The following is a 24,893-nucleotide window of genomic DNA, read 5'->3' on the forward strand; positions in this document are numbered from 1 at the left end:
TAATTTGGATACGTGATACGAAACTATTAGTACAAAAATGAAACCTACACCAGTGAAATGAAAATCGACAAGTATTTTCCCGAAACAGGGTCTATATTATTTGATTATGAAATAAATTTATGAAAGAAATAAGTGTTCTCTAGCAAAAATGTCATCCCTATTTATTTGTTTGCATAGAATTACTTTGTTAGTTTTGGCTTAATATATAACCTAACAAAATCATGAATTTCAATACAAGAGTAAAGTGGAAAATACACGGTTTTGAATCGTAAATTGTAATTTCATGGTTTAATACAAAGCAGGTTTGACGTCAAAGTAGTTTTTGGTTAATTTAATTATATCTGTTGCAAGATAAAGTTTGCGGCATATTTCTTTATTGCAGCTGTAAACATTCCGAATCACAATACAAACAAACAGCTGACTAACATTCTACCAGAAAAAAAAAACTGTCTTGCAACAAAAGTTACCAAATTATGGTTTATTTCATTACCAACACACCCATTATTACACCACACGCTTCGTCAGGTTCCGGTTAGCCAACCGCAGGCTAAGTATGGGTCATAATACACCCCTCGTTTGTTAACCGGAGGCTAGCCTAACCTGAAGGCTAGCTAACCTGAGGATTTAGCCGGAGGTCATAATATCGGCCCTTAGTTAAATTCTGAGTTCGATATGTGACGTGTGTATTGCGGTGCTAATTATAGTCTGTTAAGCTTACATTACATGGAAAACCAGTAGATATAAAATAAATAACGATATAACAATTGAATATAGTTGTGGAAAATTTATAATAGGATAGAAACATCATTCCTAAGTTTTATGAATGTCCACAGTCTCTATTTTTTGTTTTGGGGGGGGGGAGGGGAGGGGGGGTTTGTAGGTTTCTATTGGCTGTAAATTTCTAGCAGTTACACTATATGCAAAAAAAGTGCATCCTTCCTCCAAGTTCACTGTCAACCTCTGCAGCATGTTATTGTTATCGAGTGCTAAGCCGTCTTGGGTACGATGCTGTAGCGGTGTTGAAGGAGTTATTGTGGGATCTGTGCTTGCATCATTTTCACGCGCCCGTCATAACTCAGCCGTCATACCAAAGGTGCTTCGTCATTTTGACAGTGGTGAGTAAAAGAACCATGCTTGACCTTCTGGTGTTATGATCCTGCCATGTTTATGTAAAGCATTTCAGAAGGAGTTTTAAATTGAAATTCTTCTTTGGTCAGATAGTTTTTTGCTAAATGTAACCATTATAAGAAATTTTAGTGTGTAACTTAAATTTTAGCAAAATTTGATGAAATATTAAAAGAACATTTGCTTATGTCTCCTATTGATAAGACAGCCATTACATATCATTATGTCAAATACATATTATAGGATATGGTGACACTACAATTACATCACTTAGGGTTAATTACACTTTTTGTGGACTTGAGATAGACACAGATTTTTGAAACTTATGATTGCAGGCAGTGGACATGCACGCCAATTGCAATGTGCCCACACTTACTTTCAAGCATCAGTAAATAATTTATGTATTGCAGTTTTATTTTAATTGCATGTTATGTAATGTAAGGTCATTGTGTACCTAAACAAGGTTTTGTGTATTCATTTATGTTTCCAAGCCACTTATCTCGTAATAATTTCTGGAGAGAACCTGTGGAAGAATTTTTTCTGTTCTAATAGAATTTAAATGTGATATCTAAGAACAATGTTTTTTGGTCTAGGTTAGTAAACTAGACTTCCAACTATTTCGTTTAGCTTTAGGTTCATGTATTGTTTAATTTTATGAACTAAAGAAAATTTTGTATATTTTGTTAATTTTAAACTCTAAATTGGTAGTAAACATAAAATATATAAATTACATTTTATAGCGAAGAAAATATTATTTGTACATAAACTTAATCCTCTAAAATAATATTTTAAAAATATTTTTGGAAAAAGTAGCCAGTAGATTATTATGAAACTACAGGATAGTTACATGAAAATGTAAATAAATTATTTCATTAAAAGTAATGTAGTTTGGAAAAAATTTGCAGATTACTTTTTGTTCTTAATGTAGTAAGTAAATAATTTTTTTCATTTCTGAACTTAAATATGGTAGACTCCCGATTATCCAGATGTGGGTTATCCTTTTTGTGGGTTTACCATGTGATATTTCACTTCCATAAACCATAAACACAATATAATTTTTGACTATTTTTGTATTTTTGTGATCTATTGATGTGACAGCATTTAGTATTAAAAGTGCTGCCAAACATAGTGCATACATAATAAGTAAGCTGCTAGAGCCAATATTAATGCACCCCTGCAAGCAGTACACATTTGTGTTCCACGTGCCCTTGTAAAACACACTCAGGTTGACGCTGGCACAGCGTGGCTGTTTTGTGACTCGATCGAGTGATAAGGGCCTGCAGTTATGCAGTTAGGCAGCAGTTACAATGCAATAGTATTTTTTTCTGTCTGTATATTTAGATAGTAATGTCCAGTAATAAACGTAAATGGGTGGTACTTGACATTCAATAAAAATTTAAAATTATAGACTAGCTGGATGTAAAATACAGCTATGTTTGAGTGATATGTACTGCAAAGTTTTCTTTTAATTACTTTTAACACCTTAGTACAGTGTTTGTCTAGATAGTCGGGGTACAAAGTTTTTAACTCCACAGTTTTTTCTTACATTGCTTTCACCATGTTTTTCGATTATCCATGGACCCCTTACCAGTCATCACCCTGGATAATCAGGAGTCGACTGTAATGTTTTTGAAGAAATTGCATAAAAAAAAGAAGAAAAATTTACTCTTGTCAGATATTAATTACAAAATTTACCAATAAATTTCACCTCAAGCAGTGAAGGTAAAGTTCATGATTTTGCACTGCATGGTTATGCACAGACGCTGAAGACGACTAGCCGTAGTTTATATCTGGCTTCAAAGAACTTGGGCCTTAACTATGTGCATTTTGAGTACTTTCAGTTTTAATAATATGGCTTTTATTTTACTTGGTTTTGTAAATAAGAAATATTTTATAAATGAAAAATAATTATAATTTTATATTCACTAATCACCATTGTTTTTTTAACACAGGGTATTTTTTTTTTTCAATGGTAAAAATAAGGAAGTCAGAAATTTCAACATGGAATGTATGTGGACATTATGAAAATGGTAACAGTATTTTTTTTTTTCAAGACAATGTGTGTTAAATCCTGCTTGGAGAAGAAATACAATATACAATTTATTGTAAACTTGAAGATAAGCAATTGAAATTTTGATTTTTATGTGTGCTTTAGAAGGTTTATTCTTAGAGTATGGGTCTAATTTTATGTCGTTTCCAGTGTCATGTACATGTCAGTGGCAAAAATATTGTAATTCTATCCTTGATTTAGGCGTCAGCATCCCTGATTGTGCTTAGAGTCCCACCTTGATAGCGTGTTTTTAGAATAAGTTAATCTACATCTGTGTCGCATTAGACCTGCTGACATAAAGCAGGGATGTCTATATTCTCTGAAATAAAATGAATTAGTGTTCATCAGTATGTGCTCTTATTTTCCTGTAACAAATTAGGGTGGTACTTTGAACGATAGCTGCTAAAGGTTTTTGAATCAATATAACAATATCTTTGTGAGCTGCTATAGTTTTTTATTCAGTAATATTTTGTGTTTTAAATTATAACCAAATATTTAAGTACATATCTGTTTTTGTTCATGTGTGATAATTTTTTTTTCCAGGGAGCTACATTACACAAGCTTATAGAAAGACTAACGTACCATATATATGCAGATCCAATGTTTGTTCGTACATTTTTGACAACTTACCGTAGCTTTGTCACTCCTGAGGTAAGAATTTTTGTGCATGTAATGTTTTACTGTTTGCAAGAAAATATTATGTTTTTAAACAAAACTTAAATATTTTAATGGGCAGGTGTTTTATCGCTTAAATGATAAAGTAATACTCAGAAATATAATGACTGATTTATGTTGAAATGTAGTAAAAATCAAACACCAAAGCTTCATGTAAGCATAATTTATTAATATTTTCAACAAAAGTCAAATTTTGATAGTGAGATTATACATTTAAAATAGTACCCTAAATGAGCAAGTATTAGAAGTCAGTAAAAACATAACTGTGAATCAGCTTAACAGCAGCACGTAAAAAAAAAAAAATTTTCTTTTGTCTAAGTTAATTTTGAAGGTATGGAACATTAATATTTTCTGTAACATTGATATTGCATGTTGTCTTTAATCACAGTCACATATTTTGGGATCATTATTTTCCATATTGATTTCCTTTCTAAGTAACTGACAAGTACAAATAATGTTGTTTTTTTTTCAAACCAGGGTCCCAAATTTTTGATTTGGCATTTGGTTCCTCATTGCACAATTTAATTTAAAATTAACCAACAATCAGTTCCGTAGCTAAGTGAACTGTGTGGAACAAGATAAATTTATACTTGTGTGTCGTCATAAATTAAACTTCAAAAGGATGTATCAGGTGCCTAAGCTTGCTTTCGCTACTGCTGAGGAACTCACTAAACTGTGGTTTTATCTAAGAGTTATGTTACATGACTGTGTTTACTGTGTGAAACAAGTAAGTTGACAGTTGATGTAGCTGTAATAGTAAGTAAACATGCACAAGGATGGGCCAGGTGCGTAAGCTTACTTCCACACCCAGCAAGGAATTCAACAAAAACTGTTGTTTTAAATAAGCTGTAAGTTAGTAATTCATTAGGCCAATGTATATTTAGGAGGGCTACTATTATAGCTAAATGTGTTATGCAAACTAAACAACAGTGTATCTTATAAGTTAGTATGAGTATAATTTACAAGCTAATTCATCATAGCCCTCATTGAAAGACACCACCTTAATGGCATAGGTGTCATTCCATGTCAGTTCATTCAACAAAAATTGAAAATGTAACCATTGTTTTTTAATTTTGATAAAAATGGTTCATTTGTTTGGTGACATAAGGCCACTTAAAAACCAAAATTACAGATTTTTATCTCAAATACTTCCTGAGAAATCGAAGGTTTCGTTGTGACCATTTTTGACCTAAAACAGGTTGTAATGACAGCATAAATTGGTCAGTATCTGTGTTTCCTTGCTTTGTATTTTACTGTAATACCAATATTTCAGAATAAGAACACTTTTCCTTATGTAAAATTCTCTAGAGAATTCAAATTTTGCCACCAAATTGCTATAATCTAGAATGGTTTGTAAGTTATAACAGAATTATTAACATGACTGATGTTTCATGTATCATCTGCATCCTTTATTACAAATAGACTGTATCTCAAAAGGCAGACCTCACAAAAAAATGACCTTGGTACTATGTGAAAGAGAAGGAAATTTCCTATAAGATACATTAAAAAAAATAGTGGCTTTCTGCTGGCAACATGTAATGTACTCGATAATCGCTTACTAATGCTATATGTACACATAAAAAAATTCCCTACTTACACAAATCTATTGCGAATTAATTAGAATCTACAGACACAATCCTCCAATTTTTGCAATTAGCAAACTGCATTGCTTTTCTGATAAAGCTGCCATTATATATCACACTTGCACAAGTCTTCTTTCAAAAAACTGTAAGTTCTTGCCTGCAAGATGCTGAGTATGTGTGCAAGAGGAACCCAGCACACATTGTCTCGAGGTGAAGGCCAGTAAAAGGAAGCACTTGGACCGGCAGGGTGCATGAAGGTTACTTGAGCATCTTCTTCTGACCTATCAATGTTGTTTACAACACCAACGAACCATTTTTTGTCATACACACAAGACACATAGCAACCAGAAAAGTAAAACCTTTTTGTTGCGACCCCATTTATTGCGACCACCTCTCTATTACAACCCGATTTCGAGGATCCGTGAAAAAATTGCCGAAAATCGGACAGAAAATAAGTTTCTTGTGTTGAGTAGCGTGTTACTGCGTTTCTCTTGCCAAGTGCTTCCTGTCGATCGCTGTCAGCGCTTAACAACCCCCATTCCACGTCCCTTTGCCGGCAGGGTGCAGATAAAGGTTTTTGTGGCAATGTGTTTACGTTTAGCTTTTTGCGAGTGTCTAGTGTGGTACACAGTTAAGGCAAAGCTACCTGCTGGATTTCTCTTGATTTTGATTACTATCGGTTGACAATACACAGCGACCGACTGGATGCACGCCCGCCTCGACTTGTTTTAACCGCCGCAGCGATGTTTATTTTGACAGCTCAAACAATTATCTTTTCCCGCGGGTTGACAGAAAAAGGTCGCTTCACCCAGCATAAAAATAAAAGGCTAGGCCACTTATTCCCCACGCAGGAAACAACTGGCTGCCGTCTGTCTCCCTCGCATTTTCTTTCTTCTAACATTCCACGTCTCGCCTCTCGCGCGAGCAATAACGAAGCGACCACGCATTGGGCCATTTTATGCTTTGTTTGGTGACAGCAGCTTGATTTTATTCGGTATATTCCTTTATAGGACCCTTGCTATTAAAATACATTTATATTTAAGTTTGAAAGCTTGTAAATTCCTTGCTAAAGATGACTGAACTCGAACTTGGTGTGAAAAGTGACATATTTTGACCCCTCCCTCACTGCTTTAGTACCCCTTTCATAATAGCCCAATTTTACGGGAGAAGGGAGGGTGAAATGAGCATTTTCTCACTGAAGGTTTTTCAAAGGGGAGCGAAGTTGGGGTGTTATAAGGGAGGACACTAGATGGTTTGTGTGTCTGGGAGGGATGAGCTAGCCTTGAAGAATGTTACCCAGGGGAGGGAGGGGTGATCTCATGCGTCATGAAGCCGCTGCCGCCAGCCAGCCGGGTGAGCTTCGTGTGCGCCCACTCGTGTTGCAGAACCTACAGCTGCCATATTTTTAAAGGAAATGTCCCATTATTTTTTGTTATTCTTACATGAACATTGTTGGAAATATTAAAGCAGACACAAGAATATGCTGTGTGTTAAAATTAACAGATTTTAATGATCTTTCATTTCGTTTTTTTGAATTTTTTTTCATAATTTCACATTTTGGTCAAAATGTCCAATTTTTGACGGTTCCGGAGAATGTATTCGTAAAATCACTGCTTTGTTAAATCCAGGGTTCGTGACATTGGGGTTCTAGTGTATTTAACTACGGAAAGCAGAAAACGTAAATGTAAACCAACACATAATTTCTTTAGAGGTGGCCTGTAGGGCGACGGACTTGTCATGAAGGTTGAAGTGGATTTAAGCCGTCTAGCATTGTGAGTGACAGCATCCTGCCATTGTACGGCTGGTTTGTTAGCGAGTAGCGGTTTGCCGGAAAGGGGGGGGGGGGGGGGTTTGAAATGTTCTGAAAATTTCGGAAAACATCTATTACGACCTCCCCCTCTATTACGACCCTATTCCTGGGAACCGTGACGGGTCGTTTCAGAGAGGTTTGACTGTATACAGTTTTGATATCGTTCCACCAGGGTCTTTGCTAGCTGCTGTAGTGAAATTGAAAACTAAGGAATATGCATTATCCTGACTTGTTTTCTTCATTCCCATTTCATACTGGGATATTGGTGAAGCATTGTAAAACCCTTTGGTGCCTGGGATTGTCTTTGCCATAGTATACCGTTGTTGTAGAGTCGAACGAACGTCATCCACATCATTATTGTCAATGTAAGGAAAGATAATACCCGTTATGTGTTCATTGCAGTAGGTAAACATCTTAGACACTAATGTAATTTGGTCTTGGAATGGTCGTTGAAGACTATCTTTTGATGTCAGTCGCTTAACAGTTCCCCCAATTCCATCGCAAGATAATTTGCCATGGCTTGTGGCAAAGAATGACCAAGAAGCTGTGGGCTGAAAATCTTGTGTGTGGTGGCACAAATTGAGGATATTCTTACAGTTCTTGTACTGAGCAGCACAACCATCACTGAAATAATGTATGTGTTTTACATGAGGCAGGTGTCTTTTAACATATGTGAAAATTTCTGACTGTGTTTTATACACCATGGAAACATGATCCAAATCATTTGACAAAAAACAATGACTGCTTGTTTTCAAATTACAGTGAAACCTCTATTTAAAAAATCTCAAGGGACCAAAATTTGTAGTGTTTGTTGTAAAGGGGTTTGTTAAATGGAGGTTTCGCACGATATATTTCTAGTCACCATAAAGCTTCACATAAATGGCTAGAACTGTCTTTCTGACTGTTTAATACGATATGAGGAATTAAACATGAAAAAGTACATAGAATACACTTGTTTAATGGCCAACCATTGCTTAGAAATTATCAATTCCCATCCCCAGTGCTTCCTGGCATGCCTTTGTTGATGTTTGATGCCCTAGCCTCCATTAACAAGTCAAAAAGTATCTTGTCCAAATCATCATTTTTACATACAGTACACTCCCTATTTAACGCGGTTGTCGGGGGACATAACTTTTACCCGCGTTGTTGCATAACCGCGATGTTTCGATGTGACCAAGGTCAAAAGGCATAAAACACCGCCTGTGTTCTAATAGGTCGGCAAGCACGCACAGTATAGACGGCCCGCCTTTGTGCGGACTTTGCATCCGCAGTTTCCACTAAACACGGGTGAAAAAATAAAAATAATAAATTTTAAAGATAAATATTAAATGTTGAATTGTTTTTATTTTTCCGCGTGCCGCGCACAGTTTGTCGCACGGCCTACGAGCGCGCCACACGCCGCCATACACATGTGCGGCACACAAGCTGCTGCTGCCAGTCTCGTGGTGTTAGCCACAGTATCTGCTTCGTCAGTGTCCGTAACAAAGTAAGCGCAGTGTGTGCGGTTACACACGATTCTGTGGTCAAAGTCTTCTAAAAAGAAAGGCCGTAGTGATACTTCAAACCGAATATGAATCGCAAAGTACCGAGTTTGATTGACAAAATAAAAATTCTAGATTTACTTACAGATAGCTTGTCTTTTGTAGAAGCAGGCCGCAGATACAGGAAAAAAACGATTCTAGCATTCGTACAATAAAAAATAAAGAATCGTCTTTCGTGTCAAGTGGTTAAACTTTATTACCCATGCTTACAGTAAATTATAAATGGTCACATGTGGGAAACAAAAATTGCGCCAATTTAATTTTAGCGCAATCAGTGACACCGTATTAAAAACCGTGTTAAACTTTGTCTTTACTTATTTCACCAAAAGCTGTGTCGAGTTGCTGAGTGTGTGTGGCTCGGATCGGCAAGTGTTATATTCCCCAGCCTCTGTTTAAAGGTCGGGAGACCGCTACACATAAACATTTCCGGGACTTGTTTACTACCTCACGGCAAAAGTGGTACAGTATGGTTCAAGTAAATATTGGACCACTGGGAATTCCTGGGCAAAGATTAAAAATACGCTAGCCGATTTACTTTACTATTTAATGTTAAAACATTATACCAAAGTAAAAAGATGAACTTGTATAATACAATGAATTACCCAATAATATTACGTCTGTAGGTTTAAGTTGTAACAAAACATTTATATACAGATGTCCAGTAAAGTACCAATTAAGATTCTGGAGTGGAATTTTAAACACCGGACTACCTGATTTTGCCTTGTACGCAGGGACGCTGCTCAGTCAAGTGACTCATGCTCTGCCTGTGTGCTGCGTGAACACATTCCCTCCCCCACTCCCCCTCGACAAGTTTCTGCCCGCTCTAATCTCTACCTCTCTCCATATTCTCGGCTCGCCTCTCCCTACCCAGCGCTTGCCGACAACCAAGCCTATCCAACATCAATCCCCAGCCGAGTCACGCTGGACAATGTCGCTGGAAGGTGGGCTTTATCAGGTCCCCTGTCCGATGCTTCATTTGTGAGATAAAGCGACGTTAAGAACTAGTGTTTCAGAAAATATCACTGGGCTGGATTGGACCATAATTTGAAAACCCTACAAGATAGAGGAATAATGTACGGAGATATCTTGTTTAGAATTTTACTGCGGACATTTTCTACGCCTAGGCTTTTTTCTGCCCGATGCTTAGTTTGTTAGTTACAACGCAAAATTATCCTAATCGGCTGTCAACCATTTATTCCATTATTATTATTCATTTCTGACTGGGGGACATGGTTTGACCCGCGATATACCCGATTCCGCGATCAATCGGGGCGCGATATACCGGGAGTTTACTGTACTTTCACACGTTTTCGATTTGTCCCTACCAGAGAAGCGTTGTTTTCGATCTGTTCCCGGTTGGATAATATGGTCGAAAGTGTAGACGCCGGGATGTCGAAACGTTTAGCTATATCACTTTTTTTTCCACTTTCATCAACTGCATTTAAAATTTCTAATTTTATTTTAACGTTAATCTGTCGCCGCTTTTTAGGATTAGAATTCATTTTACAGTAGTAACGTGTTGTTTTCCGTAACTACGTGTGGAAATAAATAAACAACAGTGTAAACTGAAAAAACGGAAATTGTACTACACCATAGTTAAAAATATTTGCGTGTGTGCATCTTTAACCATAGAAACGCAAAATACACTAGTTGTTCGTCTTGCCAGAGCGATGGTACGAGAGGTTTCCGCCACTAGCGCTAAATGTACCCGCCATTTTGAACAAAGTGTGGCATGTATACACGACGTGTGTTATCCATGATGCTTTGTTTATTTATTGCCTTCCGCGATGTTGCTTATTATTTTAAGGTTATACGCACGTATTTTTAAGCAGTGAATGCAAAAAAATTAGTGGATGTCTTGTAGGAGATGTTTATTTTTGCGTGTTTTTTCAATAGCGGCAGTTCGTTGTAAAGGGAATTTCACTATTTCGGAACAAATAAAATTCGGTATTTAGAGGTTAAAACAGCATTGATCTTATGGCGGTTCGGCGGGACCAAAATTTTATTTCGTTGTATGGGGTTTTTCGTTAAATAGAATATTCGTTAATGGAGGTTTTACTGTAGCATTTTCTGAATTTTTGTAGTAAATGACTACTGGATGAACTGTACATTGACTATTGGTCCAATGGTATCCTTGTGCTTCATTTTGGATAACGAAGGAAAAATTTTCACTGAAATCTAATAAAGCTATAAGTTCTCTTTCACTTATTTTCTCTTTCAGCTGCTAAGGTAGTCTGATTGTTTCTTTGTGGTATAGGAATGGGGTATGAGGAGTTCCATTTTTTGTACTAAAATTTCCATAGTCTTCTACACTTGAGGTAAGGGTTTGTAATTGTGTTCGGTCTGTACTGACCCACTGTTGATATTCAATCACATCATCTGGGTCACAGTCTAAAGTATGATATAGATGCTGCTTTAGAGTATCTGGAGAAGGACATTGCTCACATTGGCTTAGCATACAGGCAGGATTTAAAATGTAACATACAAGATACAAAATAAGTGAACTATACTTTTCACCTACACCAAGACAGTGAAGAATTAATTCAACATTTTGGTGTATAGTGCACACACAGACAGAATGGGTTCCAGAACTTCCAGCTAAAACGCACCATTTAGGATGCATCATACAAAACTTTGAAAACCCTACCCTGAGAGATGAATATTTTGCCTTAAAAGAACAATACAGCTCATGCATGTTGCATAGCAAAAGTCTTTTCTGTTTGTAAACATTTTTGGATATACTAACTTTATCTTTCATTCCTAGCATTTCCCTTGAAAACTCATTATCTTGATAGAAATCTTGAATGACCTGCACAGTTTCTTCAGGTAACTTCTTCTTACCTGTGGGATGAACTAATGCGCAGATTCCTTTTTCCAGTGTAAGTTGTCTTGCTTGTCTTACCACGTACTCAGAAACACCAAATTCTTGTGCTGCCTTCTGTATGGACCATGATTGAGGGATACGGGTAAGAATTTGTAATTTTCTTTGTCTATTCATTGTGGGCAGCTTTTGCTTTATTAAAGTTACCAAACAGTCCAAATCGGCAGCCTTTTGTTCCACTTCATGCCTCTGTAATTCTGTACTTTCACTAGTTGATGTGGCTGGAAACTGTACATCTAATACTTTAGATATTTTGTCTGCTACAGCTGATGATACCTCTTGTATTTTACGTTTCCCATATTTTTCTTTTGCATGTTGTGGTACAGCATGCAGTTTTATTGGTGACTGTTGCAAATATTCCAAACTTTTGTCAAGTAAGCTAAGGGTTTCTTCTTTTGATGCTTGCTTGAATCTCTAAACCCTCTGCAACGTCACTTTCAGATGATTCTGAAGATACCTGTGCACCTACTTCTTGAATATTATACAACCTATTCCTACATGAGGAGCATAATTTTTTACCAGGAATTAAATTAAGTCCCTTGTCTGCTGCTTTTCTGTAGCACTGTAAAGAGATTGTGCGCAAAGAACGCTTAACTGGAACACTATGCACTTTCATAGGATCACAACATGATGTCTGAAACATTTCATATTTCTTATTATAAAACAATTTGTGATGAAAGCATATGGTGTGAAAATTATGTTTAGAAATACCTGTTCTCAGCACAAGAAGAGTTTGAATATCTTTGGAAAGTGATTCCAATCTTTTGATTCCCTTTGTTTTAATATAACACTCTTTATGGCATTCTTCATGCATATCATTCCCAACAGAACAGAATTCTAGTTTAGTAGTACTGGTAGCCATGTAGTTCTCATCAAACTTATAATGAACTAAGACTTTCCACTAACATTATACACAGGCAGTGCAGTAAGACTGGCCTACACAGTGTAGTCTGCATGGTAGCAGACACACGCCTTATCTCTGACCCCTCTGTTCATGGGCCACTATACTGCATAGATATTAGGCCTATCTCTCAACTGCCTCTGAGGAAGCAGAAAAAAAAAAACAATGCCAAGGGGAATAGAGCAAGTATCAAAGAACCCCTCTCTTATATCTATCAGGCAGACTCCATGCAGAAATGACATATATACAGTCACATGACATGGCTCTGCAGATAACACACGGAGATAACACAGGGAAGGTAATTAGAGGCTTTGAAATTTGCACAAAATCCTTGTGTAATATGCGGAAAATATGGGACATACACAACCCTTATATTCGATCCTCTTTGCTTCCATCTTCTGGCTGCCTTTTGTTAGGGGCCCCGTTTACATCACCAAGTCATTTTCATTTTGTTTTTTAAAACTCCAGCAGAAAGCCACTATCTTTTTTAATGTTTCTTATAGAAAATTTCCTCCTCTTTCACATAGTACCAAGCTCATTTTTTTGTGAGGTCTGCATTTTGAGATACAGTCTATTTTGTAATAAAGGATGCAGATGATACATGAAACATCTGTCATGTTAATAATTCTGTTATAACTTACAAATCATTCTAGATATAGCAATTTGGTGACAAAATTTGAATTTTCTAGAAAATTTTACATAAGGTAAAGTGTTCTTATTCTGAAATATTGGTATTGTAGTGAAATACTTAGCAAGGAAACACAGATACTGACCAATTTATGCTGTCATTACAACCTGTTTTAGGCCAAAAATGGTCACAAAGGTACCTTTGATTTCTCAGGAAGTATTTGAGATAAAAATCTAAAATTTTGGATTTTAAGTGGCCTTTTGTCACCTAACAATTGAACCAATTTTTATTAAAATCAAAAAACATGGGTTACATGCCCTGGATGAACTGACATGGAATGACCCATAGGTAAGACTAACTAGATAAGACTCTACTTCTTACTGTCTGGAAGTAGATGGGAAAAAAATTTGTAATGTATATGGCTGTATGTCATAGTAATTTACTGTAGATGACTTGTTATTTTTTATTTCTGTGGGGAGTGTCATTGCAAAAATGCTTTGTGAAATGTACAAGGTATCTGGTATAGAGTTATAATATTTTTCACTTTATGTGTATAACTCAACAGGTTACAGGCCCAGTGCTCGATTATGTGCAGGTAGTGCAGGTAGATAGACAAGTAATGTTTAGGTAATGTCTTGTTGGAAGAAATTCATATTTATAATGGCTTTGTTACGTGAAGTCTGGTATAAAGGAGATCCATTAAATGGGTCAAATTATAATTTAAGTTTTGAATGACAGTGCTACTTACTGAAAATTATGTAATTGATGGTTTTAAAAAGAGATGTGCTGAAAATGAAATTCCAAAGGAAAAAAATTGAAGAATATCATAAAAATACAAAAGTTCAAAATCTTTGAGTCTGCGGTTCGTTGAGGATTTGCAGTTGGAAAACTTGCATGGCAAGGCATACCATATGTAAAAATGTTTTGATCTATTTGAGAAGAAAGTTTGATCCAGACAGCTAAAGAAGAAATTGCAGTTAATCAAATTAAAAGGCAGCAAAAGTGTGGAATCATTCCTTTTGCAGTTTGGTCAGATGTTAAGACAGTTTATATCTCCTGGTACATAGCTAAGCAATGATTATGCCATTTTTTATTCATGTTGTTTGTGTACTCATTACAATTATTGAAAATATGCTTTCCGAAACCTTGACTCTAGAGTTTGTGAAACGTAAAATACAAATATAATAAGAAAAACACAAGTGTAATTCACATGAATATGGGATTCAAAGATTTATCATTATCAGCATTTGTTTCAGTCTCTTGTGTAGTGTGTTAAGAGTGTGGAGAGAGTGGACACTTTCTTCATAAGTAAGCAGGTTTCCTTGTGACAATGGAGGGGAGTATGTGTCACAAAATGTAATTAATTTTTAGAGAAAAAATAGGAGTTACAAATTTCTCAGTTTCCTACAAACCTGAACAAAATGGTAAGGCTGAACATATGAATAGAAGTTTAGTGGAGAGGGCTCGTAATAGGTAAATGCATCAGTATTACAAAAGTAATTTTGGGGAGAAGCTATTAGGACTACTGTTTGTATTTTTAATCATAGTTTCACATTGTGTATAGATATAAGCAGGTTTGCCACCTGACTGAGAAAATGTTGAAACATTGAATTAGGTGTGAATTTGTTTGGTGCCTAGAAATCCACGAGAAATTCGTGAATCTATAAAAGCCATCAGGAATTAATTATCTGTTTGTCTAGCAATTTGAAAACAGTTTAGGTGAAAAACTGCCTACAAACAGCATCTCTGACACCATTTTTAGTTCTGTTTACAGGTTAGTTAAAAAAAAACTACATGCTGTGGCTACAAACTGTGTTCCTTGTGCCATTTTTTACTGTTGATGTTTACTACCTAACACTCATCGGGCGTGAAAAAAAATACCACAAGTCTCTTTTCTTTTTTTCTGTGTATTTTTACTTTTACTGTCCTCCGGTTTTCACTCACGGTAATGACTGCAGAAGTAGCACGAGTCTAAAAATATGGCATGGAAAAACCCGGAGGAACTAATTGATTCAAAACCCTTAAATAATGATACAAATGGAAATACTACACTGTTGATAAACATCAGGATTATTTTTTCCTCTTTATATTTGTTATTATTTAATTATCTGCCAGATTTCAATTCATTGGGACTTTTAATGAGACTGAGCCCAAGCGGACACTGGTGAAAAGTCTCCCATGTTAACAGTAAGCTGGCAATCTAAAACCACACACTACTCATTTGGTATATGCCTATAAAAAAGCTGAAGCAAGATTTTTGTTTATTTTTTCTAGTAGAGAACATTAATCCCAACCATTTGTCAGGAGGTTTAGCTGCACTAAATGATTACATGTCAACTACAAACTTTCATGGGAATATGTTACACGGAGAATAGCCAATGATGTTGAGCTAATGCCTACTAGAAACTTAAGTCCTGAAGGCAGGTGGGACCATGTGTAGTTAAACCTGGCCTGAAGGTCTAGCGGAAGGATACCGGAAGTTGCCACTGGCAGGGGTTATTTGTTTCCGCGAAAGGTAGCCAAAGAGGAAGCTGACCGCTTTGAAGTGGTGCTCATGGTAGCAAATTCATGAGGTATAGGGGCTTAAGGTTAGTTACCACAGCCGCCGGCAGATGGCTTCCAGAGTTCTTCATTGGTCTGGAGCAAGTAGTAAAAAATTTGGCAAGAAACACCTTGACGAAAAGGGTGGGGTAAGTCAGGAACACAATTCTGCATGGGAGTGGTGTTGCTCTGGTAGTTCCCAGCTTAATTATCAGTGCTTCGCTGTGTGGGTGCCAGCAGGAATGCAAGCTTGCTACGTGCAAAAAGGTGCGGCGTACTAAGACAGAGGAGTGATGATACGGTCATGCAAGCGGGCCCTATGACTGCGCAGCAGATGATAACTGGCGTGGGCTAGCCGAGGAGAAGGATGATCACGCTTGTGAACGGAAATGCCATGAGTTGAAGCCTGGTGTGGCTGTGGGAAATGAGACAGATCTTAGGGCTCTTTTAGCACTAGAGTAGGAGCACTCCAGACAATACTAAAAACCAGTAAAAATTTTCAAAACATGTACTTTTGGTTACTTTACTGGAACATTGTTAAATCATTAATTTAAAGTTATATATTTGGCCAAAAATAACTAATTAGCAGCACGGTTCTTATGTTAAGTAAGTGTCTATATGGTCTGAAGTTGGAACCCAAGTGTTGCAATATCAGGTTCAGTAGATTTTTTTTAACATTAGATTTTGTTAGGTCTCAAATGGGTTAACAAGGAAATGTTTTGGCTAAATTTTTCACATTCATTAACTAGACTTATCAAAGTAAATTGAATGTTTTAGGATAGTTCTCGGGCTACATAAAACAAACCTACCTACTGCATATTTTAATGTATTAGTGAAAGGTACTTCTAAATACTAAAGTGAACATAATATGTAAAATTAAAATTTACATATTAATCTAGTAACCACTTCAAGAAAGTTACATGCACCTTCTTTTAAAACATAGGTATAAAATAAAAATATTACAGTGATGGCAGTAAATAAAAATGAAATGAAGATGCACCTGTCCAGCAGACTTATTGTCTACATTAAATCCTATTGACAAAAAATTAACATTTTGACTCTTTTCAGGGTCAAGTCTGTTCCTCTAAACATCGCAAATTGCACCTGCAGTGCTGAAGGTACTCTCACTTGTCACAGTTTTTTGTCTCTTATGCCCAGAGTCATGCCAGGGTAGATCAGTGCCTTTAGATCAGTCTCTGGATTCAAAGTTGTTTCATGAAAATGTAGCTTAATTTCATCTTCATTACTAATAGTTAACTGAGGTCCTGAGATGCTAGGAGAAGCAAGCAATTGCTTGTATCTGGCCCAAATGCAGCAACTACTCCCATTTTGAACATCACGTGTAAAGATGAAGCTTCTTGTGGCTGTTCTTTCTGAGGGATTACACTATCTTCATTGAACATCTTCATTTCACAAATAATTGAGTTATCAACTGAATTCAAAATTTCTTCATATTTTCCATCTTGAAAAGGGTTCATCTTGAAACAGTGATACAACAAAGGAACCTCTACTATTAGGTCACTTGTATGGAGCCAAATGCTTGTTTGAGCCAATCATTTCTTAAGCCCTGCAGCTGAATGCCTTTAGGGGTATGAACTTCCAAATGTAGCTGTACTACACAAATTAATGGCATCACCTGGAAAATAATAGCACATTATTGTTAATTGTTGTCAGTTACAGCAGTCACTTAATTACTTAATGCTAATGATGATGAAAGTTGTTGCCCAGTTAATTATCAACATCAATAACAAGAACCAAACTGTAAATGTAAACCAGTGGCATGAGTACTGTTTGCAACTCCACAAAGTGCACTGGGTAGACTTACCTCTGAGAGTTAAGAGATTCCTTTGCTCAACTGCAAAGCCACAGTGTCAAATATCTCTATTATCTCAATCAGTTGCACCAGTTCCCTCCACTCATCTGTAGTTCAGCAGCTATAGTTGCATATTTTCTACTACTGGCCATGATAGCATTTTTCTGCTCCGAAAGTCGCATTATCACGTGCACTGTGCAGTGTTCCAGTGTATGGATACATCCTTTATCATTTTCTGTTGGCTGTTGTTGGCACTGTTTCTGTATTTTTGTAGGAATGTTTGAAACTAGAACAATTTTTTTGTATTTGGGCACTTAATGGTTATTAATGATAAGATTATCTACAAATGCCTTTCCCATTACAACTTGAAGGTGTGCAGCACATGGTACCTGAACAAACATGGTGATGTTGGTTCCACCATCCCTCATAACAACTACTACATTTGTTTCCAACCCCCATTCATTAAGTAAATCTGAAAAAAAGATGCAAATTTTATCTCCAGTATGGCTAACTTCTTTGAATGGGACTACTTCAATAACTTTCTAACAGAGTTCCAACATGCCATTTCTCTTATGATAAATATGAATAGGCAACGAGAGATAGTCATTAATAGCATAGGAAGTCCTAAAGTCCGTGGTTATGGCAACATGCTTTACTTCTCTCAGCTCTTCCAGACACTTGTATTAAAGCTCTGTGTACATCTCTTCCTTGGATTATCCACAGCCTGCTAGTGTTCAACTAATGCCTCTTCACAAGAATCAGGTGTCAGAAAACTTGCATTTCCACTCCCATATGGTTTATAAAAGTAATTTTCAATACTTTTGGCCCTTGTTGAACATGTATTTGGCAAAGTGATTGGTGTAGACTTATGTCGTGAATTTTTGGCATTTCTGGTTGCCAAAGAATTTACAGTGTCCAGCAAAAAGACATCCCATATTTCAAAAGGCAGTTACAAACAAAGAAAGAATGTTACAGAAAAATACTGTTATTTTTGAACAAAAATACAATGTGATTTTACATTACTTGGTTTAAAACATTATGTCAGGTAAATGGTGTCCTCCATTGTTGACACGTTGAAGAGCCTTTCCGGGAACTTGCCATAGTTCGTGTCATTTTCGGTGGAATGGCTGTCACTTCCGGGTTGATTGCCTCCTAAAGTGCTTGCAGGGTGGTGGGGTTATGTGGTACACTTGTGCTGATAAGTGTCCCCAAGAAACAACTCTCTTAAAACTGCTAGAGCTCACCACAAAGTGTGAGCTGTGGCTCCATCTTGTTGGAGCCAGACTTCTCCCTCTGCATGGTCCCCAATAAACCCAACTTAGGTCGGAGGAAGTTTTTGTTCATGTGACATTAGCGATTCGAATTAACTGTTACCATTAGCTCATCTTCGAAAAATATACGGACCCCATATACCAAATTCAGCAATGGCCCACCAAACTGTGACACAATGGCTGTGAAGTGGTTGTTGGTGAAGTTCCTGAGGGTTTTCTGCTGCCCAGCGAGCTGTAATTTTATTTATTTACAGTACTTGACAAGTGGAAGTGGGCCTCATCAGACAAAATCAACACACCACCAGGGAAAATGTTCTGAAGAATGTCCTCATATACAGTGAAACCTCGTTTATTCGTTCCCGCATTGTAGAATTTCCCGGTTTTATTGTTCAATGTCCGTGGTCCCGAAAAAATCCCGCAAGAACAATGTTAAAAAAATCCCGTTTCCATCGTTTACGAATATTTTTTAACCCGGTTTAACGGGTTGAACTTTACAGGCTTTTTACCGATTTCACATTCAAATTCCCGAGAAATATTCCAGTTTACGCGTGTCTCCATGACACGCAATACCAATATTTACATATGGCGGCCATTACTAAAAGAAAACGAATAAAGTGAGCATGACGCTGTTGCTAACAGGTTCACCAACTTCGATAAAACAACAGACGAAAGCTAACGCTCGCACGATAGTTCTTGCTTTGTGCGATAATCGACACAACAATATAACCGTGGTCGATATACTGTACATACTAGCCCAACGTAAACACGTTTCTATTTAGCGACAGTGAAATCCTGCGAGAAACATACACGAAATTGTTCATCCTAGCGTTTCCGTGGCCGGCCGTATATGCGCGAGATTTTCTTTGTTTACGGTAAATTAGCTTTACGCATTTAACTCTAATGCATGTGTGAAATTTGTAAAGGTTCATTGATATGTATCGGCCTACAAAAGAGGTTAAAACCATTAAAGAGCGTTTAGAAATTATAAATGCCGTTGAAAAAAATCCAGGCGAAAAACGGGTTGATTTGGCAAAGCGCTATGGTATTCCTCCAACGACTCTTAATTCTATTTTCGCTAGAAGAAATGAGATTCGGAAGCAAGCAATTCAGTTCGGCCAGTCTTCAAAAAAAAAAAAAACAGAAAATGGCAAGACAGTCGAAATACAGTGAGCTTGAGAAAGTTTTGTTTTCTTGGTTCCAGCAAGTTCGGGCATCAAACATCCCAGTGGATGGCACATTTTGTTCATTTAAAAAAATTAAGGAAGTAGTGAAACCCCTTATTTACGTTACCGTTATTTACGTTTTCCCGTTATTTGCACTATATTCTTCAGGTCCCGTTTGGTTCCCATTTAATCCAATACAATACTTTCACGCGAATTACGTCTCAAAAATCTAATCCATCCCGCTATTTACATCACGTAACAACGATAGTAGGCCTAAAAACATTGTGTAAAACGTAACTTTTATAGTCGGCAGTGAACATTTTAAATCGCAAAATAAACATATTTTATAACATGAAAAGTTGCTTTTATTTCTAAACATATAATAATTTAAGCCTAGGCGTGTAAAAGTCCGAGTAATTATAGCAGGAGGCTATCTAAAATGTACTCGGGAAAAACGTAAACTCACGAATGTATAAACGTTCTGTTACTATATTTATGTCACAACTTAGCCGAAATACTGGTACGAGACATAAACCACACTAGATAAAATGAGCGGAGTCTTGGTAACTGTTTTAAACGTATTTTATAATTTCGGAAGTATTGTACAGTTGACGCATATTTTTTAAACTAACCATTTATATCTGGGGATCGTAAATAATTACTTATTGGTATCAAGAAATCAAGGTGAACGTAAACTTGAACACGTCACGGCAGCGAGAAAACTGGTGCGTATACCAATAAACTGGTATTAGAACTGGACAAAACTGGTACACGGGAGGTGGAGCTTATATTTTTTTCCGCTAAGCTCGCATCTATTGGCTGACTGCTGATGGAACGTCACGAGTCTGGGCGGAGTGTTGAGTGAGTTATACTGCGCATGCGCAGCTCAGACAACAAAGAGAGCCAGCCGGCGGGTACGTCGCGCCATAACAGCTGATTGAGTACGATGACCTTTCTCCGCGCACGGCGCGCTATTGACGGTAAATGTCCAATTTGCGGCCCTTTTATTTAAAATTTTTTTACTGTGGTGCAATGCGTATGTGTAATGTAGCCCGCATTTGTTATGAACGCTGCAGGATGCGACTGTATTTTAATTAACTTTAACGTATTTCTTACTTTTCCCTTTATTTACACTTTCCTGCTTTTTACACTTTTTTACTTTGTCCCCATGAAAAGTGTATATACAGTGTGCTGCTGGTGTCAGTTTATGGAAATACCTAACTGATTCACTGAAAGTTTTTGAAATAGTACATACAGTAAAACACCGTTTTAACGAACTTCATTAGAGCGAACAATTCACTACTACGAACTATGCCTTTGGTCCCGTCAGACGTCCATATAACATAACGTAAAAAAATTTCACTAGTACGAATTTTCTTGTTCAAATTTTTTAAATATTCTATAAATATTCATTTGAACGAACACTTTTCTGCCCAGCACGGTAAACGACAAACGGATAAAATCGTCGCCATTCACCCACAAACTGCCATCTTATTTATTTTGATACGCGCCATAGATGACTGCAATGGACTAGTGTTGAAATTAATGCACAAAACTGGTGTAGCGACTAAAGCGCTGCATTGTGGTGTTCGCTGACATTACTCTTTGTTCTATGCTCGCACGACGTGTTTGACCGATGCGAAGTGCTACAACATAAAGTATTGCTACACACACATCTCTGGTCGTTTTCTTGTTTATTGTTTGAGAAACGTGCGGTAGCCTACAACTCACATAGTTTCAGTTCCCTAGTACGTTCGTGCAACTTCGGATTTCTCTCAAAAATTGAAATTAAAAAAATCGAAGGGTTGTGTTAGGTTAGTCACAACATGCTAGTGGCGTTAATACCAAAACGCAAAACTTCGGAAATCTTCGCAAATTCTTGCAGGGAACCGAAACAACGTGAGTTGTAGGCTTCCCAGAAACGTGGCTATACTACATGTATAACTTATTTTTACATGTGTAGGGTGCATTTGTTTTTATAGTTTAAAAAACCGTACTACTGAACATGTCTTCTAGGAAACGATTTGAAATGTTAAAAGCAGTAGATAAAGAAAATAAAAAGACTGATGTGGCTAAAAAGTTAGGTATCTCCAAATCAACATTATCCACAATTCTCACCCAGCGATCCAGTTTGGAAGACAATAAAATGTAAAAAAAATTCCTAACTTTTAAATTTTATATTTTTGATTTATTACAGCATCTTTGCAAACAGCTTGTCTTGATTCCAAAGGTAGGCTTACTGCTTTGGCAAACAACTTACCTACGTATTTCTGTATTGTACATATACATACTAGTATGTATGTATGTATGTAGTATGTATCTTGATCCCAAAGTATAGCTGTTAAAGTAATTGATGCTTGTACCACTCATATTGGTATTAGATTTTCTACTTTGTTTTTTAACAAGATCGAATTATGTTCAAAACCCCAAAACAGGCAATCATTGTGATTTCGGTATAAAGAACTTCATTATAACAAACTGCCATAATTTTGGTCCCTTCGTGTTCTTTATAAGGAAGCTCTACTGTACATTGTGCATTTGGTAACTTTAGAGTGTGTTCCCACATTGTAGGATTTCCTGGATTATCCGTTTTTTACTCATGGTCCATTGGAAAACGGATAATCAGGGTTTCACTGTACAGCTCTGCTAGTTTCAAAATCTCTCGCACTTGATTCTTGGGTAATCATAATTTGTATGGGTTCATGTGAAGACCTTTGTCCAGGATTCTTCTTACACTCCTACTAGACAATGCCGGGCAGCTGCCTGTTTAAGTGCTGAACACTTTGGAGATTTTTGGATGGATGCTCTTACACACATTTTATTTTCTGGTGTTGCTACGGTTCTAGGTCAGCCAGGTAATTTTCTTTTCAGTGCTAAACTTGTTGCTCTATAGTTTGATATCCAAACGTGACTAGTTCCTTTATCCAGAATGGAATCATGTTGGCCAAGTTCGAACCGAATTTTAAATGCTTGCTGAGTATTAATTACAGAACTACCATTATGAGTATACTCCTCTACAACAATTGCACGAAGCTCACCACGCCATTTCACCTACTGATAATGGAATGTATACTGCTATCGATCAATACCCCCTCCACCGCTGTATCCCCACCACAACTCACACAGCACCTCTCCAAATACAGGAGGTCTTTTATCAGATGCTTCACATATTATAAATTTTTCTAAAATTGCTGTGTATTTAGACTTGTCTTATGAAATAACTTTACTACACAATAAACACTTGGTGAACAGTTTGTTTGAACTTTAAAATACTGCCACACTTCTGATGCACTTTCTTACAATAAATAAATTTACCATAAAAAACTTTAAAACTTTTGCACTGTTTTATCAGCATAAATATTATTTCCAAGGGTCAGCAAACATTTAGTTTGAATCATGAATAATAAATACTATTACACTTCCAGGCGCCATTTGCACAAGAAATAAATATACCATAAAATACTTAAAAACATCATTAATTAATTTTCTCATGCCACGTGTCTGCGGCATCTTTATCCATGCCATTTTATTTATCACTAAAGACTTGCCACTTTTAAATAACTCCTATTTGCTTAAAGGGGACAGTACTAGGTATACCACTAGATGGCTGCAGCATGGTACTTACATTCCGCAGCACTGCACAAATGGCACAAAATTTCGGAATGCTGATAATTACTACGGGAATATTTATGAATCAGTCACAAATACTATCAAATACCCATCGTATAGGATTTTCACTTTTAATTGGTCTCTCACACTTACGTGTCAACAAGTCAATTAACTGCATATTTTAAAAACTGGTGAAATGAATATGGCATCTTTCTGTTCTTATCTCTCTGCTGAGGTGTGCTGTACATTTGTACACATTGATGAACTACATCTTGGCACCTTCTACCATTTTGTATGGATTGAGAATCTTGCTTGTTTGATTACAGATTTGATATGAAAATTAAATATTTTTGAGTGTAATTTCTTTTATATTTATGATTATTTTTTTCGCAGAAGTCAAAACATGAATTTTTATTTTAATTTGATGTTGTTGAGCCATTTTATGCTGCAGTTAAGTCATAGTGAAAGACTTCATTTTTGTAAGGGGTTTTGCTATACTACCGGTAGTATAGCAATCTATCTCCGGTTCTCGGTGTCTGTTAAAATTCTGAGAACCAAGAACTTATACCAACCCATTCCTAACTAAAAGTAATAAATTTTATGGACAAAATTATTTACTGATGCAGTAATAAGTAGCAAATATTCAAAAAAGTAATTGAATGGGTAGTAAACATCTTATCTTTTTTCTCCTGTTTCTTTTATCACAATTACTATTGGTACAAGATCAAATGAGTCATATGATTTATGTCAGTACCTCACCTGATAAACAGGACAGATTATAGGACCATATTAAGTTCATTATATCGTGTGCTATCTTCTCTGTCTGCCTAATTTGTTTGTTTTCATGAGTCCTCATGTTTGGAATTTTTTTGTTTTTCTTTGTCTTATATTTATTGGTTTTGGCTAAGTTTTTGACCATGATTATCTATTTAGAGATGTTATTTTTCTTTTTTCGCTGGTATTTTACTGACAAACATTTCTTATTCTAGTGTATGTTTATTGTGAAAGTACCTGGTTTTTCCTTTTTTCACATTCCTTTCACCATTTTCACTATTGATATTTGACCGCTAGTATGTCGATTTCTATATCTGTTTAGTTTGGTTTTGTTCTTTACATTTTATTCACTTGCAATATCCTGTTATTCATTATTTGTTTTGACTTACACTACACAATAGAAAATATCATTTAAAATTCAAAGATAGTTACCTGAGATGATACCACCAATTCAAGTTTGGTTATTATAAGTTGTGGTTTGCTCGTATATTTTTTTACATGCTGACAAACGATTGTTGTTTTGAAACA

The 24,893-nt window shown here is 36.4% G+C and overlaps 1 protein-coding gene across 5 annotated transcripts in view; it reads left to right on the top strand.

The window, feature by feature from the left end:
* The window catches only part of LOC134529327 (protein son of sevenless), a 386,073-nt gene that overhangs the window by 157,848 nt on the left and 203,332 nt on the right, over window positions 1-24,893 (top strand). For all 5 annotated transcript variants that reach the window (XR_010074532.1, XM_063363274.1, XM_063363275.1 and 2 more), the window contains exon 13: window positions 3,719-3,826. Coding sequence is in view for 4 of the 5 variants with exons in the window: in XM_063363274.1 (XP_063219344.1) it covers window positions 3,719-3,826 (108 nt within the window). In the remaining variant the exon portion in view is untranslated. The remainder of the gene's footprint in view (window positions 1-3,718; window positions 3,827-24,893) is intronic.

The sequence above is a fragment of the Bacillus rossius genome, chromosome 2 (assembly GCF_032445375.1).
Source record: "Bacillus rossius redtenbacheri isolate Brsri chromosome 2, Brsri_v3, whole genome shotgun sequence".
NCBI lineage: Eukaryota > Metazoa > Arthropoda > Insecta > Phasmatodea > Bacillidae > Bacillus > Bacillus rossius.